Source organism: Paramisgurnus dabryanus, chromosome 11 (genome assembly GCF_030506205.2).
Source record: "Paramisgurnus dabryanus chromosome 11, PD_genome_1.1, whole genome shotgun sequence".
Lineage (NCBI taxonomy): Eukaryota > Metazoa > Chordata > Actinopteri > Cypriniformes > Cobitidae > Paramisgurnus > Paramisgurnus dabryanus.
The window spans coordinates 36597835-36615891 of NC_133347.1; the positions used below are offsets into that span (position 1 = coordinate 36597835).

The 18057-nt window shown below is 38.2% G+C and overlaps 1 protein-coding gene and 1 pseudogene across 5 annotated transcripts; one reads left to right on the top strand and one right to left on the bottom strand.

Annotated features, from left to right (window-relative positions):
* Positions 1-1384: 1384 nt before the first annotated feature.
* Positions 1385-15041, top strand: apbb1 (amyloid beta (A4) precursor protein-binding, family B, member 1 (Fe65)). Of its 5 annotated transcripts, none has more exons than XM_065263628.2 (14): positions 1385-1498; positions 2087-2739; positions 2830-3020; positions 3167-3223; positions 3656-3732; positions 5443-5506; positions 5587-5736; positions 7536-7702; positions 8181-8295; positions 8643-8715; positions 9310-9390; positions 10034-10149; positions 10261-10437; positions 11455-15041. In XM_065263628.2, the coding sequence occupies exons 2-14, from the start codon at positions 2115-2117 to the stop codon at positions 11608-11610; spliced, it is 2049 nt and encodes a 682-aa protein (XP_065119700.2). In that variant the 5' UTR covers positions 1385-1498; positions 2087-2114; the 3' UTR covers positions 11611-15041. The 5 variants fall into 5 exon arrangements, with proteins under 5 accessions (XP_065119700.2, XP_065119702.2, XP_065119701.2 ...); XM_065263630.2 differs by having other exon boundaries at positions 7536-7663; XM_065263629.2 differs by having other exon boundaries at positions 5590-5736.
* LOC135718528 (5S ribosomal RNA) lies at positions 7169-7285 on the bottom strand (annotated as a pseudogene).
* Positions 15042-18057: the final 3016 nt, after the last annotated feature.

An 18057-nucleotide genomic window follows, 5' to 3' on the forward strand; every position in this document is an offset into this window, starting at 1 on the left:
GAACCGCCTGTAACGTGAACCGTGAAGGGGTCTATAAGCTTAACTAATTAGCTAATTATCAGGTAAAATAAAGATGGAATCAGCATATGCAGTCACTAAATTACAGCCAATTTTTTAAGGTTGTATAGAGGCAAGACAAGACTCAAGAATCATTCAAGAATGCATATTTATATGTATATATCTATATATTTACATGTGATTTTACCAATAACATTGCAACAAACAATGCAACCAATAACAATGCAATCAGTCAATCCATCAGCTGCTGCAATTAAAGAATGGCTGCAGGCTTGAACTCTAGAGAGAGAGAGAGAGAGAGAGAGAGAGAGAGAGAGAGAGAGAGAGAGAGAGAGAGAGAGAGAGAGAGAGAGAGAGAGAGAGAGAGAGAGATTTTTTAATTTTAGAAGGCCTATTTATTATAGGCCTCATATTATTTTACACTTACTTCAACACATTACCAATGAAATTGCATAACATATCACAAAAGAGAAAAGCAAAACTAACCAAAGATTAGTGCATAATTAGCCAAAGTCCTCATATTTTTTCAAATACACCGCACTTTCGCCGCATAAATTACAGATTTCCGTGCGCAAAATATGCGGGGCTTGCATGATTTAATAATCTCCACATTTTCGTAGCAAAAAGTCACATATATCTTAGCAGAAAGTTGAAAAATTTTGCATTTACTTCACACAAGCGCAGCCTGTCCCTGTTGCCATGGGAACGTTATGAGGTGACGTGATTTCCCGCAATTTTTGCAAGTTCCAGCACTTTCATCGCATAAAATATCATAAATATCCCACATATTCCATCGCATTTTTTAAGAAAACAAAGATCAAGGATTTTTGCCCGCAACAATGACAAAAAAACTCTGCATTTTTCTGGAAGGACTTATTTATGAACTGCTATTTTATAATTAACTGGTTTTCCCACTAACACATTAAACTAAAGATAAATCTTACACACTGCACATCAACATGCTCTTATTATCTTGTTAAGTTGAATTAATGTGCTGGCTAGATAAATGTAGTCATTTAACGTTAAACTCAACAAGGATTTATGAAATGAAATATGGCCACGGACTAAGAATGTCGTAGTTATTTATAAAACTAGCACACAAATTTTTAATTCGTGGGAATTAATTATTAATTCAGTTCGCGCTATGTAAACTTTGCATCGTTTAAACGTTATAAAATAAAACGTCATTAAATCGGTACTCACAGTCTGATTGCTTTCCATGTCGTCCATCTCAAATGAATGGTTTTGCTCATCCAGTTCGGTAGTTGGCGCTGTCACAAAAACGCAGGGTCATAGAACTGCGGTCATAGAACTGGGGTCCTAAAACTGCAGCTTCCAGTTGTGCAGGACTACCCTTCTCGCGGCGTGACGTCAGTGTCGTGACGTTGGTTAGCGTTAGCAGCATTAGCAGAATAACGGTGATGATGCTTTGAGGATTTGATTTCGAGGATTAATCAATGTGATCAAGAGATTATTACCGGTGAGTGAGCGTTTAATAACGGATTATAGAATAAGAGTTGTTTATCGACTGAGTGCGATCATCGCCATTATATCGCGGGATTCATGAGTGAATGTGATTCAGATAGAGAGAGAGAAATCATATTTGACATGCTAACGTTACTGCTGCTATTGATTTATCTTGTCTGTGTCATATTATTCATATTAGTATAATAATCATAGCCATAATAATAATGTTGATGTGTTTGTACAGGCGCTGTGATCCTGAAATCCTTGATATCATAAATGATCGTTTCATCCCTAAACCACTGATATAACAAAAAGATGTTCAAATTAGCGTCTAATAACCCACATTCGCGTAGGGTTTAATAACATGTTAAGTAACTTGGTCATTGGCGTGTTTCTGATCTTTTTAATAAATGAGCATTTACTTAAGGCAATACATCCGTCACACTTCTTTTTAAAAATAATGATAAGGTTTTAATAATTACATTTGTCCTTTTCTCCCTAAATTATTTCATCTTGTGTTGTTATATTTGATTTGTTGTCATATATGTCTGTTACACATGTTTAATGAAGCTGACTGTGATTTTGTGTTGTGTCGTTACAGTAGCTGTGTGTTTGTGTGTTGTTGTGTGATGTCTGTGTCGAGTCCATCAGATCTGCTGAATGAAAACACATTTACTCTCGACCTGTGTTTGTCACATGCTGAGTTAGGCCTGAAAGACACAAATCACACATCCATCAACACCACCACCACCACCTCCGTCCAGCGGCTGAAAGGCATCATGGGAGGCCTGGACGACGAGCTTCAGGGAAACGAGAGCAACAGCAAGTGGATGAAGGAGGGTCAGAACCAAATATGCAAGCAGCAGGACCAGAATCTGAACCTGCTTCAAAACACAGAGGAGATCAACCCTAACCAGAACTCCCAGCGGCGTCACGAAGAGAAGAACAAGGCTCTGAAAGCTCTCTGCTCGGAGCTCCAAAACTGGACCACAGATGATGAACCGCTCCTCATTTACTCTTCTGACGCCCTGAAGGACAACGATGAGGGACAGAAAGACGATGAAACGGAAGAAGATGAGAATTCCCATCCCAGTGTGAACGAGAACACGGACGTTCAGAGGAAAGGAGGTGAAGGTGGCGTCAAAAGTGCGTGTTTGTTGTTCGGTAAGAACGGCGCTGCCAGCGATGAGGACTCCAGCTGTATGTCTCTGTCGCAGGGAAGCACCGCCAGCAGCACACCGGATGGAGAGCCGGGTAAGTGAAGGTGGAAATGTGCTACAAGGAAGTTAAGATGCATGAAATTAATAATAAACAAACCGAGACCTGCATCATTCTTGCTTGTAGAGTCGTACTGGGGTGGCAATGCTTTCGAATCGGACACGGATCTGCCCTCCGGTTGGATGCGGGTGCAGGACACTTCAGGCACCTACTACTGGCACATTCCCACGGGAACAACGCAGTGGGAGCCGCCCGGGCCTGTGGAAGAGAGACCCACCAGCACGTCACCCGCAGAAACGCCCGCCGATCAGCCGCAGGTACGTGAGCCGTGTATTTCCACAGTACTTCACGTTTGTTATGAGATTTCAGACACAGCTGTCAAACATTAGTAGAGTAAAGAGAAGCATTATTGTAACTCAGGAGAGTGGTGATGTTAAATAAACTAAAAATGGTTTGTGTTCAGATGACATGGGACGATGTTTCACATCCAAACATATTCAGTGATGAAGATCTCTGGCAGGTGGGTTCTGGGTGTTTATTTACAGTGTGCGTGACTGAATGTGATCAGGGGTGCACTGAATAACATGAAAAAAGTTTCTGTGACGCATTTTAATAAGGTTGTGTTTGTTTACATAAGTAAATGCATTATCTAAAATGAACAGTATAGTTTCAGCATTCTTGTTTATGTCAGTACAGTTATTCATGTTAGTTCATGGTGCATTAGCTAATGTGTTAACAGTTTCAATTTTGATTTAAAAATTGTATTATTAAATGCTATCATGCTTTTCATTGGCATAAATATATCACAGTATAATTTAAGATTGTTTTTTTATTACCCAGCCCTAGTACTGCTGTCTTTCTTTGAAGTAAATGAGACTTGTTGCTAGCTGTAATATTGTAACATTGGTGACTTTGTGAATGAAGTGTTTGTTTGTTTTTTGTTGTTGTGTAGAAAGATGACTTGTCTTGTGATGACAGTCTGAAGGAGTTTGAGGGAGCGACTCTGCGTTACGCCTCCATTAATCTAAGGTACAAAATCATACAAAAAGGCATTTAGGGGTGTGGTCCTGGTCAAGACAATCTCCTGAACTCCAAACTGAATGTCAGAATGGGAAAGAAAGATGATTTAAGCAATTTTGAGCGTGGCATGGTTGTTGGTGCCAGACGGACCCGTCTGAGTATTTCACAATCTGCTCAATTACTGGGATTTCATGCACAACTAGGGATGCACCGATACCGATACTGGTATCGGGTATCGGCCTCGATACCACATTTTCTAAAGTACTCGTACTCGTTAAAAGTCCCCCGATACCAGGGATCGATACCACGGTCTGAGAAATGTCTATGTTTGAGCGGCGTGTAAGGGGTTAATGCCTCTTGTGTTGTCCAAAGAGGCAGAGTTTACAACAAACAGGAAAACTAGCCCTTTGTTTTTTTGTTAAATTATATGACTAAAGCTGTTACCTGTAAATTTAAATCATGTTTTTTTTTATTAAGTACTCGGTATCGGCAAGTACTGAAATGCAAATACTCGTACTCGTATTCCAAAAAAGTGGTATCGGTGCATCCCTACGCACAACCATTTCTAGGGTTTACAAAGAATGGTGTGAAAAGGAAAAAACATCCAGTATGCGGCAGTCCTGTGGGCGAAAATGCCTTGTTGATGCTTGAGGTCAGAGGAGAATGGGCCAACTGATTCAAGCTGATAGAAGAGTAACTTTGACTGAAATAACCACTCGTTACAACCGAGGTATGCAGCAAAACCTTGAGGCGGATGGGCTACAACAGCAGAAGACCCCACCGGGTATCCTATACAAATAGGAAAAAGAGCCAGAATTTGCACGAGCTCACAAAAATTGAACAGTTGAAGACTGGAAAAATGTTGCCTGGTCTGATGAGTCTCGATTTCTGTTGAGACATTCAGATGATAGAGTCAGAATTTGGCGTAAACAGAATGAGAACATGGATCCATCATGCCTTGTTACCACTGTGCAGGGTGGTGGTGTAATTGTGTGGGGGATGTTTTCTTGGCACACTTTAGGCCCCTTAGTGCCAGTTGGCCATTGTTTAAATGCCACGGCCTACCTGAGCATTGTTTCTGACCATGTCCATCCCTTTATGACCGCCATGTACCCATCCTCTGATGTCTACTTCCAGCAGGATAATGCACCATGTCGCAAAGCTCGAATCATTTCAAATTGGTTTCTTGAACATGATAATGAGCTCACTGTACTCAAATGGCCCCCACAGTCACCAGATCTCAACCCAATAGAGCATCTTTAGGATGTGGTGGAATGGGAGCTTCGTGCCCTGGATGTGCATCCCACAAATCTCCATCAACTGCAAGATGCTATCCTATCAATATGGGCCAACATTTCTAAAGAATGCTTTCAGCACCTTGTTGAATCAAAGCCACATAGAATTAAGGCAGTTTTGAAGGCGAAAGGGTTAAACACAGTATTCGTATGGTGTTCCTAATAATCCTTTAGGTAAGCGTATATGACCGCTAAAGCATGAAGCATGCTACATGTTGCCAGTGTCATGGGTTTAATACACATATTCATCAAACACTTAAAAGGTTAATAAAAATGCACAAATGTAAATGACAGCATATCTCCTGGAAGCAGTTTGATCAAGAGCTGTGACCTCCAAGCAAAGCATCTTAAAGCTGTCATTAACACAGAGATGGATTGAATTGATCTGTGCCTATATTCAGTATCATGTGTTTGTTGTGTGCAGTTGCTCTCAGTCTGAGGAGGAAGAGGAGGAGCGAACTCATCTGGGCAGTCGTGATGGATCAAAGGTAAAATATCATCTGAGCACAGACACGATGAGACGGCACTTCTCTGATGCTGATGGTATTTAATGGGCAATGTTTTTCAGCAGTGTTTCGCCGTGCGTTCTCTGGGATGGGTGGAGATATCAGAAGAGGAAATGGCTCCTGGCAGGAGTAGTGTTGCTGTTAATAACTGTATCAGACAGCTGTCTTATCAGAAACACAATCTGGATGACACGGCCGGCATCTGGGGCGAGGTGTGTACACACGGGTGACAACAAGAAACAAATATTTAATGGGATAGTTGTGACTCTGGATTATGAGCTAGCTTAATGTGCTGTAAATAGCTGATATACACCAAACGCTAGGGTACGAAATGAAATTTGCATGAAAATTAACTGTCTAATAAAATATATTATTATTTATATATTATTACTTTTTTGACAGTTATGCTAATTAATTGTCATATAAGACACAAATGAACATAATCATTTGCAAGTTTGAGTTGGGTATAAGACCTAAATATAATAAATATATAATATGTAAATATATACAAACGTTTAAAAAAGTAAATTGAAATGAAAAGGTTACAGTGAAGTTTTGAGTTACTTTTATCAAATTTTTTTTCAGTAAAGATATGCATTTATTTACAGGTCTGATTCTGTCCCTGGAGTGCAGATCTACACTCAGACTTAGGGCTGTCACGATTATGAAATTTGGCTGACGGTTAATTGTGTAATAAATTGTGAGGATTAATTGCCTGTTAAGGACAACATTTCATTCTCATAATTTTTCACACATGATCCTGCTAAGGTCATATTAGTAGGCTACTGGACCACATGTCTGTAGTGGTTGTTTTGGAAATGTATGTTTTACCTGGCAGTTCAAAGTTTTGCAGCATTTCTTTAAATTCTTTTTTCCACTGTATTGAATGGCTATGGCTGTGATTTTTTTTTGCGTTACACTGTCAGTTAAGGAGCGCCATCTGATAGGCTCATTTATACAGGCACTGCAGCTCCCCCTTGTGTTTTTTAAAGAGATGTGCAATCATTGCGGTGATCTGAAATCATCACGATGAAGTCAAACAATCGCGATGAGACAATTTTTTATCATTGTGACAGCCCTACTCATACTAAATGTTTGCATACTAGAGCTGATTTTTACCCGACCATGTAGATACTGTATGCTTGTTTTTTCCTGAAAAAGAACAAGTAAAATATATTAAATACTCTACAGACTTCATATATTAATAATTAGTTACATTTTTACATTTATATAGCGCTTTTCCAGTGCTCAAAGCGCTTTACATATGAATGGGGAAATCTCCTCAACCACCACCAATGTGCAGCATCCACCTGGATGATGCGACGGCAGCCATATTGCGCCAGAACGCCCACCACACACCAGCTTATTAGTGGAGAGGAGACAGAGTGATATAGCCAATTAGTATGAGGGATGATTAGTAGGCCAATGGGCAAGTTTGGCCAGGATGCCGGGGCACACCCCTACTCTTTTTCGAAGGACATCCTGGGATTTTTAATGACCACAGAGAGTCAGGACCTCGGTTTAACGTCTCATCCGAAGGACGGTGCTTTTTTTGACAGTATAGTGTCCCCGTCACTATACTGGGGCATTAGGACCCACACAGACCACAGGGTGAGCACCCCCTGCTGGTCTCACTAACACCTCTACCAGCAGCAACCTGGTTTTCCCAGGTGGTCTCCCATCCAAGTACTAACCAGGCTCAGCCCTGCTTAGCTTCAGTGGGCAAGCTGTCTTGGGCTACAGGGTGATATGGCTGCTGGATATTAAATACTTCATCACTATTTTGTCTCAGATGATGACACGTTTGTCCTGTGGCAGCTACCGTATAGGTTTTGAAATTGAGGGGTGAGCTCTTGGTTGCAATTCGCAAGCTTACCACTAGATGCCGCTAAAATTTATACACACCACCTTTAAAAGCCTAAATGAAACCTGTCTGTCAGATGTGATTGTGTCTCTTCAGATGATGTTGATTTAAATACACACATTCACATGTTAACATGAATGTCTTTAGGGGAAGGAGATGCTGCTGCTTCTGGAAAATGAAACACTGAATTTAATGGAGCCTGACAGCCGAACGCTCCTGCACTCACAGCCAATCGTCAGCATTCGCGTTTGGGGCGTCGGCCGCGACGATGGCAGGTCAGCACTTTTCAACATTGACAGATGCTCAGTGTCACAGTAAGAGTTTGAGTTTGCTGCGCTACACTAACAACTGTTTTTAGGCTGAATGACAGTTTCATTGTGTTTTCTCTCTTGTTTTTAATTTCTCTCTGCTGCATTCTGGATCTCAGGGAGAGGTAGTGTATCCATATATGTTGCCTCAACACGTTTCTTTATTTTGGGTTCCCTTATTAGTACAATCATTATTTTGTTACAGTGTGCAAAACACTTAAAGATATAGTTGTGTGAAGAAGATGAGATGATGCATATGCAACGTTAGATCTGCGAAAGGATTGCACGCGCAAACTAAGTCTTGCATCAAGTGTCGTAAAGCTCAGCTCTGTCATGGGTTCAATCCCCAGCTAATTTTCACAAGCATCAGATTAATCGACTGCACATAAACAGAAGTGCCTGGCATGTAAAGCTGTACATAGAGTTTAGTTTTTTAAATGCCATTTTACATAATAGTTATAAATGTGTTTGTGTCCTATGACAGGGATTTTGCGTATGTGGCCCGAGACAAACTGACACATGTGCTGAAGTGCCACGTGTTTCGCTGTGACACCCCTGCTAAGAACATCGCCACCAGCATGCATGACATCTGCTCAAAGGTCAGGATCACATCATATCTGATGATAATAACAACTAAGGGATTAAAATTCTGAATAATATCTTACATGTATTGAAATTTAAAAGCAGACACTCACCAGGCCTTTTTCTGCTATAGAAGTCAGTCTGTAGCTATTGTATGAAGTTTTGAGTAAATCTTACATTCATTAAAAGTTTATTTTTCCTTTTCAGTGATTTTCTCTACATTTATCATTTTAAATGTTGTGTGACTCATGTTTGTATGTATACATATCAGCACTATATCTGTCACTGTGCTTGAGAAAATGAAAAGTTATTATATAAGATGATTGAATTCATGCATTGATTGTTTTCATGTATTGACTGACAGATCATGGCCCAAAGAAAATCAGCCCCCAGATTAAACACTGATCCCTCCAGACTTATGGACATCCCCTTCCAGGGTAACGTATATCACATGCTAAATCTAGCTAATATTTGAGTCATTTGCGGTGCGGATACAGGTTGGGAATCAGTAGGCAGGACGGACCGCGGGTCTAAAACCCAACAGTATTTTGACTTGATTCTGTACGCGCTGATATGCAGCTGTTTAAACGGTCACGCTCTGTCTGAAAACTATTAAAAGTTTGTAATTACAGTCTGATTTGCAGTGATATTCAAGTCGTGGTCTTTATGTCAAACGAGTCGAGTCGGGTACAGAATTAAATGAATGCTGCTGTTGGATAATAAGTGGAGTGTTTGGGGGCGGGGTTTATCAAACAGCTCCTGTGCCAACCCAGTCCCACGGAGTTGCGTATAAATAGCACAGTGTGAAAATTGTACAATACAAGCGAAAATGGTTTAAAAAAACAGAAAAATTTTGAGAAACCAATAAATAAAACGACTGGAATTTGGCGTATGTGTTGCACGATTTTCACACTTCGTGCTACTTATACTTTTGTAATTTTGGTTTAATGTTTTTTTTGGCCAAAAATATCTTTTAATTCTTTGAGTATGAAAATGTCCATTATGACTGAATTTGATGTTTTGTTCTGCAGAGTTTCCTGTGCCTAAGAATGAACTCGTTCAGCGTTTCCATGTGCGATACTTGAACTGCGTGCGGGTGACAAAACCAGCGGGTAAGATCTTCTTGGCACAATATTTAATATTTTTGCATTAAAATACCCAAAAACGACTAGCCTGCTGTTATATATTTTTTCACATATGTATATTTTCCAAAATATTTTCAACAATTGTGCAACTGTGTGCAGTACTGGTGACATATTTTTACTGATAGAAAGCTAAGGTTTATCTAAAATCTCACTAGAGATGTTGCTATGCGCTTTACTGTAAAAACATTTCTAAACTGACAACACTGGGTTGTGTGTGTGTGTGTGCATGTGTTTGTGTGAGAAAGACGGTTTTATTTTTTAAAAAAGTGATGTTTGATCATTTCACTGTGCGTCAAACGCTGGCATTACAATTGGTGTGTTTTAGTTTGTGTGGGGTTGTGGGGGCCGGTTAGCGTGTGGCACCGGGGTGAGCAGTCAGCTCTCAAATTCAACTTGCAGTGTTTTGCAGTCCTGTGCCGATCAGTCTGTGGGGCGCTGCGTTGGATCAAGCGTACCCATTATGCAAATGTGCTAACATGGCCGAACGAAAAATTTATTATGGTTATTGTCTGCAGATATTATATCGGCCTCCGCAATGTATGGGTTGAGCACTATTTGTTACCCATTATATATGTAATATCCTGCTTTTGCTATATCTGTTCTCTTGAAGGCATGGATGTTATTAATGTTGCGCTGGAGACGGCCCTCAACAGCAAAGACAAAGAGGAGTGGACACCCGTCACCGTGAACGTGGCATCCGCTACACTCACTGTACTCAATTCTGAGGTAATAGCAGAACGCCGATATCGTCTAATGTTATAAATCTGTAAATAATGTTTCTAGTGATTAAATATGTTTCAATGTAATCACTATGATCTGTTTTATGTGATGTTACAGACAGAGGAAGTTCTTTCAGAGTGTCGTGTGCGTTTCCTGTCGTTTATGGGTGTGGGGAAGGATGTACACACGTTTGCATTCATCATGGCGGAAGGACCCGGAGACTTTATCTGTCACATGTTCTGGTGTGATCCGAATGCAGCCAGTCTGAGCGAGGCCGTCCAGGCCGCGTGTATGGTGAGCAAATATCTACAGAGGGTACTTGACCAGAATAATCCATCTAACACCGGAGTTACCGTTGCAACACTCGAGTAAATGTGTGTTTACTGTTAAAAACTCTCAAGAGCTGTGCATTTAAGGGGTTTTAAATGAGGCTCATTTTCCCTAAATTCTACACTCACCATATGCAAAATTCACACAATATTGCAAAAGCAAACATCTAGTTCAAAACTATTTCAATTCTTTTATAAATGTTGTTTTTGCATAGCAACTCCACACAACCATCAAATGATTAAAGGATTAGCCAATTTTCTTAAAAATGTCATCCAAAATGTTGATGTTTTCTTTCTTTGTTCAGTCGAGAAGAAATTAGTTTTTTTGAGGAAAACATTTTTCTCATTTTAATTGCTCGAGATAGCACAAGCTAGCACTAAGGTAAAGCTGATCTTTTACATTATAGCGATGAAGCTGGTAGTGACGATTCTCTCAGACCAATCAGTGATCTACAGTGTTTTCACATAATGTTTTGGTATCAGCTCGGTTCGCTTAGAACCCCGATCAAGGTGGTACTAAAAAATGTATCGGGTACTACGTACTGCACCCAGTGGAAAAGCTCACAAAAGTAAGCTGACCCAAACCAAACCATGGGGTACTATGCAATGGAAAAGCGCCATACTACACACAGATTGGACAAATGTATTTAAATTAGGGCTGTCAATTGATATATATATATCTAGATTAATCGCATGATTGTCATGAGTTAACTCTCAATTAATTTATATTTAATCTTTGGATTCATTGTCCAGCATCTGTGTGTCCGCTGTAGCCTGCGCTTTTCCTCTTATTCTTTGTGCCAATTATTCACTAACTCTAGAGACTGTTATAGAAAAATTCTCAAACCAGCCTGTCTGACATGACATAATCTTTCATAATTAAAACACTAAGATCAGATTCCTCATCATCTTTAATAAAGTGCTCATTGAGTGTATAAATGTTGCTATGATATTTTTAAGTGATATCTGTTGTCTCTCACAGCTGAGGTATCAGAAGTGTTTGGATGCTCGTCCACCCAGCAGCGGTGTCGTCTCGTGTCTGCCAGGCCCACCCGCTGATTCTGTGGCCCGCCGGGTCAAGAAAGGCGTTCAGAGTCTACTGGGCAGCTTCAAGAGATCTGGATCTCAAACGCCTTGAGAACAGGAGCAGTGCTCATTACGTATCTCTCCTTTCTGTCTTTAGTTTTTCATGGAGGGTCTTTCACAACTCCTTCTGTCATTAGCATACAAGAAACACACAGAAGTGAAGTTATCATACGCACACACATACACTACGATTGATTTCAAATGCTTTTATCTTCACGTAAGCAGATGTGTTCACTGTGAACGTGATTTGTGCACTACATTGTATGAATTTGACTTACTGAGATCATAACTAATAGTGTAGATGAATGTAGTAGATGTTATGTGGACTACACCTTTAATGACGCTAATATTACGCATGAACACTAAGATGAGCTTGTGTACTATGCAATGTGCTTATTTATTATTTGTTACTGTACGTCTGACTCTGAATCATGGTGTGTTACTTAAGATTTCACTGTGTTTCATCTTCAGTCTGGTTGAGATGATCCTCACTGCTGAACACCACATACAGATCCAACTCATCCCACTTTATATACCGTGCTCAAGCAGATAAACCGTCATATTTACAGGGTTTCTCTTATTAATATAAGTCTATGTTTGATTAATAATATAGTGGAGATCGAGTCATAATGTAGTGTAATGATCACAGTTAGCTCAAGGATCACGTACAGCCAGCTGGTTGTTATCCCCCTGAAGGAGCTTATTTGTGACAACAACCCCGATTATCCCACCTATTACACGGCTAGTTGCTATACGAGTAAATATATAGACAGAACATTTTTATTTGATATCTTTTTTTAGCTCATTCCTAAGAAAAGCAAATGTATGTCTTAATGGCTCTAAGCAAAGATGTGTTAAAACGAGTTCAAAGGCCAAACAATATAAACATTGTTTATTCATTTGTAAATAAGATCTCACTGATAAATTATGCATATTTATACCGCATTAATTCATAGGTATTTAACTGGGCCTGTCAAGATGACACATAATACTTGGATACTTTCACTTCAAAACATTATAAAAAAACCTTACACTACTTTTTTGGAGTAATATTGTAGTAAAGTTTGTGTTCTGTCAAAAGAATGAGTCGTATATAAGTTAATGTGGAAATGGTAGTGCAACAACACTAGTATGACGTGTCTTGTGGTAATACTGCCGACCAATCAACTAAGAGTACATATTGATCAGTCCCTGGATGTCGAGTTCTGCTTCGAGGTGCTACTGCACTACTATAAATGAATGTCTTAGATATTTATACTGGAAAACCCCCCCAAAAAATACAAAGAATTCTCATGCAGCGTTCACACCAACCACGATTTTGACGATTTGCGAGTAGATTACATACATAGTCAATGCAAAAACGCGTCCTCGCGTGGGGCGATGCAAATGACGGGATAGGGGCGGCGCGTTTGCCGCGAAAACACGCGCTATTCGCCTCAAACGCGTCTTTGCCCAAGTTGAAAATATTCAACTCGATCGAAAAATTTGCGTGACACAAAGTTAAATCCCACAAGTAATCTAGAGCGAGTAACTGTGGGTTCACACCAGATGCGAGTTCAACGATTTGCGCAAGTAGATTACATACAAAGTCAATGCAAAGACGCGATCAAACGTGTCCGCGCGTGTGGCGATGCGAATGACACGATATGGGTGGCGCGTATGGTGCGAAAACACGCGCTATTCGCCTGATACGCATCTTTGCCCAAGTTGAAAATATTCAACACGATTGAGAAATTGGCATGACACGAAGTTAAATCCCGCGAGTAATCTAGAGCGAGTAACGTGATGCCCCGCGTTTGTGTACGTAGCATAACGCGATGCTACGCGTTTGGTGTGTACGTAGCATTACATTAAGATGAATTAAGTTGATAAGAAAAGTGGCTTAAGATGTACAGTCTTGTTTGCTGAAAAAACTTTTGACATTTTAAGAGGTCTATGCTTAAAACAAAAATATCTGCCAGTTGGGTGATAAAAAAATGTATTCCAGTTTAAACTTAATTCAATAAACTGAATTTAAGTTTTTTTTTCTTAGCCCATTGGCAGATATTTGTACTTGTTTTAAGCACAGTTGTTGTTTTTTTAGCCTGAAGCTCTTAAATTTCATATTGTTTTCCAGTAAACAAGACACCTGCCCTGCCAAAATTTTCACTGCCTCCAATGAAAAAATTTTTGTGTCACATATTTAAAAATAATAATTCAAACGACAAATATAATTGTATACATAAACAACAGTCATTTTTCAATGAAAAAAGGCTCCCAACTTTTCCCCGTTTTACCCAAGTAAATGTCTGCTTCCAAGATGTTAAACAATATACATTGATGAAATTATATTTTAGTGACTAAGGGTGAAACACTGGCCTGATCGGGCAAGTGACAATACTTTTTACTGGCCCGAACATCTCTCACGCTTGCCCCGGGCCAACCGGCAGTCCCTTATGTTGAGCCCTGCCGTGTAATAATTCTTTATATTTTTGTTTGGTTTTCCAGTATAAATATGTAAGATAGACATAAATTTTGTGCAATGTGGTTTAGTCTGAGAAACTCAACATTCAGATGATAATACTGACATCATAGCAAGGACTTTGAGAGGAAGTGTCATTTTATCTTCACATGAGGATCAGTGAGTTGTGCTTTTAACTGAATGAGCGATCATATTTACTTTCCATTGAATACAGGCTTATGTTTTATACATTGACTCTGTATATGAATGTAATGTATGTAGTATTCATTTCCATTGCCCTGTTATCTGTATAAGATTTGTGTTATTTAGATATTCTAGTCTTCCAAAGCTCATTACAGACTCATTGTAAATCACCATTAATATTTGCATTGAAGTTACCCTTTTCTCTTTATGTTTGAGGTTTTTGGATGTGCTGTCATTCATTGGTGGTGTAGCTGAACACAAATAATGTAACTAAACATTGGTTTGTTCAAACTATATATTAGCCTGTCCCAAACGCTGTCTTCCTTCAAGAAGCGTTGGTTTTGTCCACATTTGCTGTGCACAACAGGGTTGGGGTTTCGCAGAAGTCCACTTAAAAGAGCAAACTAAAATAAACAGGACATGCACCAGTGTCAGAAGTGAAAGCCATCCCAAGACCTCTGCATTCATTATCACACTAAAGTTATTGTCTTGCTGTCAGATTGTATACTGAAGCCACCATCTGCTCCTACAGTATATATTTATGGGTGTGTTTTTAAATGTTGAAATATCATTTTTGTCTATCTGTTGTATAATATAAAAACCCAATGTGTTTCTTTTCTTCTCATGCACAGTGTAACATACTGCCATGTTTGTGTATACTCATAAATATTATAATGTAGTCGTGTACATATAAGACAACTCTTCATTCTGTTCCGTCTGAGTTCATGTTGTTAAAGGTTTTAATCTCTTATCTACATGATGTGTAGTTTTAGCTAACTCTCATGTTATGCTTATGTGGTGCTGTTGGTAACACTAAATAAACGTTTTATTTAACATTGTAGATGTAAAGTACATGTAAATGATGCATTACATCAATGAAAACAAAAGTAGAAAAGACAATGATCAGATCACAACACAAGCTCCCTGTTGAAAACATGAGAACATATCTTCGAAAAATCATCACTGATGAAATTCAAATAATGCTGACATATTTTTAATAAAAGAAAAAACAGAAACAAAAAACCACACACATCTCAAAATACACACCATATATTATTACTGGTAACAATTATAATAATACCAACAACGGTTATCAGGATACATACAAAGTTAAATAAACAACGTGCCAATAAATAAACACAAATGTACAATTCAAAAATGCCAACAATGGTAATCAGAACACCCAGAAAGTAAGATAAGCACCTATAACAACTAAACACAACATCAAAGAGTATGTTTATAGAGTACTTTAAATTGATGTATGCTTTGACATTGTATTCGAGCCCAAGACTATTCCATAACTTAACTCCTTGTACCGATACACAGAAACTCCTAATACTCTTAATCATTGGTATTAAGAAATTACCATCATTCCTAAAAGTGTGAAATTGTTTCTGTGTACACTCTAAAAACATACGGTGCGAAATAGCACTAAAGTGGTTCTTGGCTCGTAATCATAGAGGAAACATTTTTAGTGCTTTTTAGCACCTATGAAGCACCTATAAAGAACCATACGGGGGCCATATAGCATGGTTCTACACCGGTGCTACACAGTACTTCATTGGTGCTATTTGGTTCCTCTATGATTACGAGCCAAAAACCACTTTTGTGCTATTTAGCACCGTTTGTTTTTAGAGTGTATGAATAAATGTTTGACTATTTCCTATATTTTTAATAACTTAGATTTGATAAAAAGTGGATTTGTGTGTTCTATATTTAGCCTTCTGTATAGTACGTATGGTCATTTTTTTGTAATGTATTATAGTGACAAGATTGAGTTATTATTATAAATATTTCCCCATACTTAAACATAGTAAGTCAAATACGGCAGAATAAGGGAACAATACAAGGTACGGAGTCTATTGTCATTCAGGACCAGTTTTGGTTAATTTATTATTGCAAGGCTTTTGGAGACTTTAGTTTTTATATGTCTAATGTCCAAGATAATTTATTATCTATTGTAACTCCTAAAAATTTATTTCAGAAACATATTCAATTTGTATCCCATCTATCTCAATCATCTTATCCTTTACAGTATTAATAACCTTGTCAGAAGTGTTATAACAATAAAAAATATTAGTGTCATCAGCAAACAAAGCACACTTTAGTAATTTTAAAACATTAAATAAATCATTGAAGTACAAGTTGAATAATTTGGGGCCCAAAACTGACTCTTTGGGGACACCACAAGAAATTACACGACAATCGGATGAGGATTCACCCATTTGCACATATTGTATTTTTTTATACAGTTTCCATACCTTTCTAGTTTCTTGAGTATGTCATGATTGATAGTATCAAAAGCCTTTTTCAAATCAATAAGTATTCCAATAGTAATTTTTGATAATTATTCTGTTGTATCAGTTATGGCCTTAGATGTAGATCTTTTATTTCTGAATCCATATTGACCTTAATTAATAAGTTTATATTTTTCAACAAATTTTCTAATGGAGTATTGAATATATTTTCTAGAATTTTTGAAAATTGAGTAACCAAAGAAATTGGTCTATAATTAGTAAAATTGTGTTTTACCATTTTTGAATAATGGAATAACTTTTGCAATTTTCATTTTCTTAGGAACACAACCATTTAGGAGTGACAGATTACAAATGTGCGTTAGAGGTGCTTAAAAGGTGACAAAGAATGATTGAACGGGGTATTTATCCTTGTTCTGTGATGTGACATGTAGACAAATTTTTTTTGTTTGGGTCTGTAATGCCTTAGAAGCTTCCTAAAAACCTCTCTCAGATAGCTCCTTTAGGGTGGGGGATTTTAAACAAGTGGTTTTGCACCTAATTGGCTCCCCCTTCTGGCTTAACTTGCAATCTCATTACTGATTGGCTGACTTTGCTGCCACTCAAAAAATGTAGCCAATTATTTTAAAGTGAAGGGGCAGGGAGATGCCTGTGATGTCATAAGCATCAGTTTTTCAGATTGGGCTGTTTTCTGGCTGACATTTCTAAAAGAGGAATTTCTATGAGACTGAGATGTTTAGGCTGTCTAGCACTTTATGAATGTTCGTGAATGCGGGTAGACTACCATTATTCAACAAAGACAAGGTAAAAATGTTTTTTCATTCTCTGTCCCCTTAAATGTTATTTATAACTTTTTTTATCATTGCCATATTGATGGATTAGCAGTCCATTTATTTTTGGACAATATCCAATACTTCTTTGTCACTCACTTCTAAAAGAAATATGGTTTTTAAATTGTTCTCAATTTTTTTCAATACTGTGCTGTATTTGTGCATCTGGGATTCTTGCTGCTACGTCGGGGCCGATGTTTACAAAAAATCATTAAAGCTTTTAACTATCCTGTTCTTGTTTCGATATTCACCACGTGCATCAACAAAATGTTCTGGATACGTTGTTAGTTTCAACAATGTTTTTAACAACAACAACGTGTCCACCCCCAGAAAAGATTTTTTTGCTTTAACCCCTGGACGAAGTGTTGCTTGCTGCTATAGTTTGTTTTGTTCATTTGTTTTATTATGCGTCACAATATGTTTGTAGTATGACACTTTCTCACTACATAATTCAGAGCACTTCTTTTATTAGTGGGTAATAGAAGTAAGTTTGAAATACATGAGCAGTGATATACTGTAAGCATCCATCCTGACGCCACCCGCACTGCTGAGACAAACATTTAAATAAACATATTTCATCAGCTGTGTGTTTAGGAGACATAAAAAAGGTGTCTGTTATTGCAGCACACAAAATTTGCTATTGAAACAGTCATGTACAGCTGAGTAACCAAGAATATTTATTTAATTAATGTTTGTAAAATGAAAATCTGAAAAAAATACTTTTTTAAACAACAGCAGTTAATAAATCCAAATTTATACACACATATTCT

What these genes read in the sequence shown, in the direction of transcription:
- apbb1 (XM_065263628.2), top strand. Translation starts at nt 2,115, where the DNA reads ATGTCTGTGTCGAGTCCATCAGATCTGCTGAATGAAAACACATTTACT. An exon ending in TATGGACATCCCCTTCCAGG is followed by an intron (nt 8,716 to 9,309) that starts GTAACGTATATC and finishes TTTGTTCTGCAG; the next exon opens with AGTTTCCTGTGCCTAAGAAT. An exon ending in TCACTGTACTCAATTCTGAG is followed by an intron (nt 10,150 to 10,260) that starts GTAATAGCAGAA and finishes GTGATGTTACAG; the next exon opens with ACAGAGGAAGTTCTTTCAGA.